Here is a 6,727-nt window from a genome sequence, read left to right as displayed (position 1 = left end):
TTAATATATTTCTGGCAATAATCTTGTTATACATGATTTTTGTTTTTAGGTTATCATGTGTTTCCTTAATCACGATCAGAGCGAACACAACGCATGTATGTGAACCCACCTCGAAAGTTGAGAGAGAACATGTGTAGATAGAACTTTCCAGAACCACCCCCTTCCAACACACACACAAGAAAAGAAATTTACATTGGAGTTGTTAGGCAATCCTACATCTGTCATCAACATCGCTAACCTCTGCCGAATTCGAAGAACTATAGCCGAGGAAGTATGTTGTTGGTCAATGAAGAACCTTTCGATGTGGCGTGTTGACCAGGGATCATCTCCATCCTCCTCAAATCCCGGAGCTATCGTCAGTTGTCGGTATTGTCGAGGCCAAGCGCTAGATCTGTCGTCGTTCATTTCTTATTCGTTATCCGTTGCTAAAAGAGAACCCCTTCCCACACGCTACCGTTTATAATGTTTTGTGCTCAAATATCACCGACTCTAATTTTTAAGGTTGAATCACTGCGCTCGGATTGGGGAAGAGAGCAATGTTCTGACAGGCTATGGTTCAAAAGTGTAAGGGTATTGGTCGAAAGCTTACTTGTCTTCCATGGAATGAAATGAAGTTCAAATTCTTTTTGAAAACTCTCTAGTAAATGTGTGGTATTTTCTTCTTCTTGCATGGGAAATGTGTGGTACTTTCCATAAGTTATTAAGACTCCCACCTTAAAACACCTCCAATTGTTTAGTAACTTCATATATAGCTTTTCCCGCGAATGAACAAGTTAATATATTCCTGCCAATAATCTTGTTATACATGATTTTCGTTTTTAGGTTATCATGTGTTTCCTTAATCACGATCACAGCGAACACAAAGCATGCATGTGAACCGACCTGAAAAGTTGAGAGAGAACATGTGTAGATAGAACTTTCCAGAACCCCCCCTCCCCTCTTCCCAACACACACACACAAGGAAAGAAATTTACATTGGAGTCATTAGGAAATCCCACAACTGTCATCGACATTGCTAACCTCCGCCGGATTCAGAGGACTATAGCTCGGTATGTATGTTGTGGGTCAATGGAGAACCTTTATTGATGTGGCGTGTTGACCAGGGATCATCTCCATCCTTCTCAAATCCTGGAGCCATCGTCAGTTGTCGGTATCATCGAGGCCAAGCGGAGATCTGTCGTCGTATGTTTTGATCCATTATCCGTGGCTAAAAGAGAACACCTTCCCACACGCTACCATTTAGAATGTTATGTGCTCAGACGTCACCGACTCTACTTTTTAAGGCTGAATCCTTGCGCACGGATTGGTAGAGAGAGAGAGAGAGAGAGAGAGAGAGAGAGCAATGCTCTGATAAGCTATGGTTGAAAAGTGAAAGGGTATTAGTCGAAAGCTTGCTTGTCTTAAGCGGAAGAAAATGAAGTTTAAATTCTTTTTGAAAGCTCTCCTGGTTAATGTGTGGTATTTTCTTCTCGTTCCTGCTTCGGAAATGTGTGGTAATTTCCATAAGCTATTAAGACTCCCACCTGAAAACACCTCCAAATGTTTAATAAATTAATATATAGGTTTTTCCATGAATGAACAACTTAATATATTCCTAGCAATAATCTTGTTATACATGATTTTTTTAGGTTATCATGTGTTTCCTTAATCACGATCAGAGCGAACACAAAGCATGCATGTGAATCCACCTGGAAAGCTGAGAGAGAACATGTGTAAATAGAACTTTCTAGAACCACCCCCTTCCCAACACACACACACACAAGAAAAGAAATTCACATTGGAGTCATTAGGAAATCCTACATCTGTCATCGACATCGCTAACCTCTGCCGAATTTGAAGAACTATAGCCGAGGAAGTATGTTGTGGGTCAATGAATAATCTTTCGATGTGGCGTGTTGACCAGGGATCATCTCCATCCTCCTCAAATCCCGGAGCTATCGTCAGTTGTCGGTATCGTCGAGGCCAAGCGCTAGATTTGTCATCGTACGTTTTTTTCCGTTATCCGTTGCTAAAAGAGATCCCCTTCCCACACGCTACCTTTTAGAATGTTTTCTGCTCAGACGTCACCGACTCTACTTTTTAAGATTGAATCCTTGCGCTCGGATTTGGGAAGAGAGCAATGCTGGCTATGATTCAAAAGTGAATGGGTAATTGTCGAAATCTTAATTGTCTTCGACGGAAGAAAATAAAGTTCAAATTCCTGTCGAAAACACTCCTCAAAATGTGTGGTATTTTATTCTTCTTCTCGCGGGGAAAATGTGTGGGCATTTTCCCCAAGTTATTAAGGCTCCCACCATAAAACATCTCCAAATGTTTATCAACTTATCAATCTATACCTTTTTTTCGCCAATGAATAACTTAATGTATACTTGGCAGGGGAAATGCGTGTTTTTTTGAGGCATGGTTTTATGGCATACTCTGCATTGTTCGAGTGAAAATGGAAAGGTGGTAAAAGCGGGCAGTAACTGCGAGCACGCGCAGCGTCTTCCTCCGCCATGCCACAGCTGTTTCCTTCCAAATATCAACCGCGCATTATTTCCTACCCTGCGACTGCGATCGCCTCCGCGCACGGCAAGGAAACCACCCGGAAACACGCGGCCCGCCATACATCGCCAAGAAAACCAAGCGAGAAAAAGGAATCCCACTGCCGCAGAAAACACACCGTAGAGGCAAAAACCCCCACGCGGAGCCGTCTCCCTCCTCCTTCGCCCGAGCCTTTCCCGGCTCGCCCTCCCCTGCCTTCTCTGCCCTCCCCGCCACACTTCCCGCCCCCGCTTTGACCGCCTCCCCCCATATCTCCCTCCGCCACCCTCCCTCCCCCCCCTCCAACCCGCCCGCGCCTCGCGCACGCACGCACGCACCCCCGCGCGGACCCATGTCAATGTGGCGCTTCTCCCGCCCGCTCCTCCGCGCCGCCGCCGGCGCGGGCGCCCCGGCCTGCGCGCCGCCGCGCGCGCGGGCCGCCGTCGCCTCCGTGGTGTGCAGGCTGCCCCCGCCGCCGCAGACGCCGTGCGGCCTCTTCCAGCAGCGGTTCGGCTTCGCGTCGCTGCCGGCGGCGGAGGCGGCCGCGGGGAGGGACCCGGAGGCCGAGGTGACGGCGGAGGAGGCGAGGCGGCTCATGCGGATGGCCAACGTCGAGGCGCTCAAGCGGCGGCTCGGGGACGGCGAGGTGATCCCCTACGCGGAGTTGCTGCGCAAGTGCGAGGAGGCCGGCGCCGCCCGCACCCGCGCCGAGGCCACCGCGCTCGCCGGCGCGCTCGACGAGGCCGGCGTCGTGCTCCTCTTCCGCGACAAGGTCTACCTCCAGCCCGACAAGGTCTGCTCCGCCCCGCATTGCCGCTCCTCCCTCCCCCCACCACCTCTGCATCATCCATGACGTTTTTCACGAAAAATTACTAGTAGTACTATTCCTTCGGCTTTGCCATTTTCTGTTCGCGGTTTGGTTCGGCGACGTTTGTGTTCGGCCCGTGCTCTGCATCATCCTCTGACGTTTCTGAAATTTCTGAGCCATCTACGATGCATCCTAGGGAGATACATTCACGAATATCATCGCGCGCTCCCTGGTTCGGGCCCGGGAGCCGGAGGTACCCGCTTGATTCAGGCCATTGTGCGCGTGACTCGTGAGGGTCCTAGTACTGATCGATCGGCGCGTTCCTCTCTCCGATGGTGACCATCAGCTGTTCGGTAGATTTCCTCAAAGTACAGGTCTACAGGTGCACTTGTCGAATCGGTGGTCCAATGTCCAGGGTCTGGCACGTTGTTTATTCGTCAAATCCCCATCATTGGTCCCTCAGTTTCACTCGTCCAAATTGCGCGCAACACTTGAATTCATCGCCCACTTTGTTATACTCTGTTCGACCTCGTTAGCGGATTGGAGCTTTGGAACTGCCCAAACATGGTGCGGCCGGAGGATGGCGACCATGGCCAGACTGGTTAGCCTGTGGAACAGAACCAGAAGCGATGCACTTTTCCGTGGCACAGAAAAGCCGTCCGGTTGCTTCAGGACGCGGCTCCAAGTGGTGGGTGGCTCACTGCGTGCTCCTCCTGAGTGCGCACGCCGGACGCACCAGTGCAAAAGTTATCTCCGTTTTCTTCCATGGGGAAGAACTCTTCCGATTCAGTGGGTGATAAAGCAATCGATACCTTCTCCTCTAGCTTGCTTTCCTACGTCCTTTCTTGTCATACAGGATGGGTCATTTGCCGTGTGGAATCCGGTTTTTTTTCTTGTTTCAGTCTAGATAGATGGGTGGCTTGTTGTGCAGGGTGCCTATCTTGTTATCTAGTGGTTCGTTAGCGTACTTAACTACCAGTCCACCATGCATAAAGTTTGTCGTTTGATAGCACGATCCTTCTGTCGGTGACAAACAATGTGACTTGCCTAAAGGTTGGCGGTTTTTGGAATTACATTATCTGTTGAAGTAATTCATAATCGTGTTACCTGATTACTGTATATTGTAGCTTTCGCTTTTCTTGGACATACTTTCCTTAGTGAAGAAACCTCCTTGTGTCACATGCTGAACATCTGTAAACAATTGTTGCCAGGTGGGCAAAACAGAAAGTTTCCTCGGGTTGGTTTGATGGCGTTGCATGTGATCAGTTATCAAATTATGAGGCAAAAGCTTAGTTACACAAAAAGAGAGTGATGTCTTTCTCAGACATTTTTAATTGATTTGGTTCCATAATGTCTACTTTCTAAATAAATGTTTAGTTTGGCAGCTCTCATGTATTTATGTTTGGCTACAGTTTTGTTGTCATTATTCTAGAACTCTAAATTTAGTCTTCATCAAATACATATGCTGAGATTTCTTGCGGCGATTTGAAGGCTTTAGGTCTATCGCAGCAACATGAAATTAGCTGGCATTTAACATTGGCTGTAGCAGCAACTGGTACTTTACATGGGTAGTAGTAGTGGAACATAGGCTGATATTTTATATTAGCAGACGCTGATGCTTTTCTTGTTGCATACAGATTGTGGATCTTGCAAGAGAGCACTGTTCTTCTCAGACATTTATTTTGTTTATATTTGGTTTCATAGTTTCTACTTTCTAAACGTTTATTACTTGGGCAACTCATCTGTTGTACTACAATTTTGCTGTCATTATTTTATAACAACTCTAAATTTAGTCTTCACCAGTACGTATATGCTGAGATTTCTTGGGGTCTGACTTGAAGGTCTATAGTAGTAGCGTGACATTAGCCGACACTTAACATTGGAAGTAGTAGCAACAGCTGGTACTTTGCATTGGTAGAAGTAGTGGAACGTCGGCTGATATTTTAATATTGGCAGAGACTGATGCTTTGCTTGTTGCATACAGATTGTGGATCTTGTAAGAAAAGCTATGCCCCTTGCACTGACACCTGAGGATGACCCAAGAAAGGAAGAGCTCAAGCAACTCCAGACACATTTGGAAGATATCAGCAAGCTCGCACACAAGCAAGTCCGGCGTATCCTCTGGTCTGGGCTAGGGTTCCTGATCACGCAGGTCGGGCTCTTCTTCAGGCTCACCTTCTGGGAGTTCTCGTGGGACGTCATGGAGCCCATCACATTCTTCACAACTGCGACGGGCCTGGTCGTCGGGTACGCCTACTTCCTCATCACATCAAGGGACCCGACATACCGGGACTTCATGGAGAGGATGTTCCAGTCCCGGCAGAGGAAGTTGATCCAGAGGCAGAAGTTCAACCTGGACAGGTACCTGGAGCTCCAGAGGTGCTGCAAAGATCCTCTGGAGAAGATCTGCGGCACCAGCCATTTCTCCAACGCCGACATCGCGCATCTGCACGAGCTGTCTGTCCACAAGTGACGGACGGCCCTCCCGTCGCTCTAAAACACTAATCTACAGTGCCCCCTTTTCATCTTTGATTCTCGTGGGATGATGATGAAGAAGAAAGTATTAACAAACCGGATGTTTCTTGCGCTTGCGAGGTGGACCTTTGGCAAAACCTTTTTCGTGGTCTCTCTCCTTTGCAAATGTCTAGGCCAGCAAACCCAGTATAGCTATGTCTCTCTCTTTTGTACATTGCTGAAGCAGAAGCACTTGATCCTGATGCTTGTACTGCTCGTCTGTATTGAACTTACCACGAGCTGTATAACCCTGCAGCCGCTGCTAATCAACCGTGTTATGGGATTCAGTAGTTTTTGCTTAAGTCTTGGTTGATTGATACCTAAGCTCTGACGTTTGTGGTCTATTGCTCCCTTCGAATCTTTATTTTATTGCATTGCACGTAGGAGTGTTTGACCTGCTGGTACTTCGTAATGTGCCTTCAGATAATGTATATTTTATTAGTCCATACTGATCTTTGAGAAAAGAAAACAGTGTCACCCTGGAGCATAAAGAAACAGGATGCCATCGCACGACCACGCAACTAGGAGTGCTCGTTGCCCAATTTACACGGGCATGACCGTACGAGCATGTGATAGTACCCACCCACACCATCACACACACGTACTCACACGACAGTCTATTCTATTGAAAACCAGACAAAGTCATCCACACACTCCTTTATTGACGGAAACGTTGCCTCATCCATGCACTCCTGAGTGTCGACGGGAAACGCTCGAGGAGCGGAACCAGGGTTTGAGCATGGGCTGCCAAGAAGAAAATAACCGCACATGCCACACAAGATATATGATACATAACACATAAACATACCATATCGTGTGCTTTCGGTTTTAGCTTATTTGGAACCTGTACTCGTGCCAAATTATTGGGACTCTGATAAGTGC

The 6,727-nt window shown here is 47.6% G+C and overlaps 1 protein-coding gene across 1 annotated transcript; it reads left to right on the top strand.

Moving 5' to 3' along the window:
• Positions 1–2,656: 2,656 nt before the first annotated feature.
• On the top strand, positions 2,657–6,164 carry LOC125545159 (calcium uniporter protein 6, mitochondrial-like). Its single transcript, XM_048709034.1, has 2 exons — positions 2,657–3,316; positions 5,316–6,164. The coding sequence occupies exons 1-2, from the start codon at positions 2,876–2,878 to the stop codon at positions 5,802–5,804; spliced, it is 930 nt and encodes a 309-aa protein (XP_048564991.1). The 5' UTR covers positions 2,657–2,875; the 3' UTR covers positions 5,805–6,164.
• The last annotated feature ends 563 nt before the right edge of the window (positions 6,165–6,727 follow it).

This window comes from Triticum urartu, chromosome 3 (assembly GCF_003073215.2).
Source record: "Triticum urartu cultivar G1812 chromosome 3, Tu2.1, whole genome shotgun sequence".
In the NCBI taxonomy this organism is placed as follows: Eukaryota; Viridiplantae; Streptophyta; class Magnoliopsida; order Poales; family Poaceae; genus Triticum; species Triticum urartu.
The sequence above is the reverse complement of the archived record's forward strand: the minus strand, read 5'-3'. Positions and strand labels throughout refer to the sequence as shown.

Bases quoted from the DNA above. Each gene is read 5' to 3' on its own strand.
- LOC125545159 (XM_048709034.1), top strand. From the start codon at position 2,876: ATGTCAATGTGGCGCTTCTCCCGCCCGCTCCTCCGCGCCGCCGCCGGC. The intron at 3,317-5,315 runs GTCTGCTCCGCC...TGTTGCATACAG, and splicing joins TCTACCTCCAGCCCGACAAG to ATTGTGGATCTTGTAAGAAA.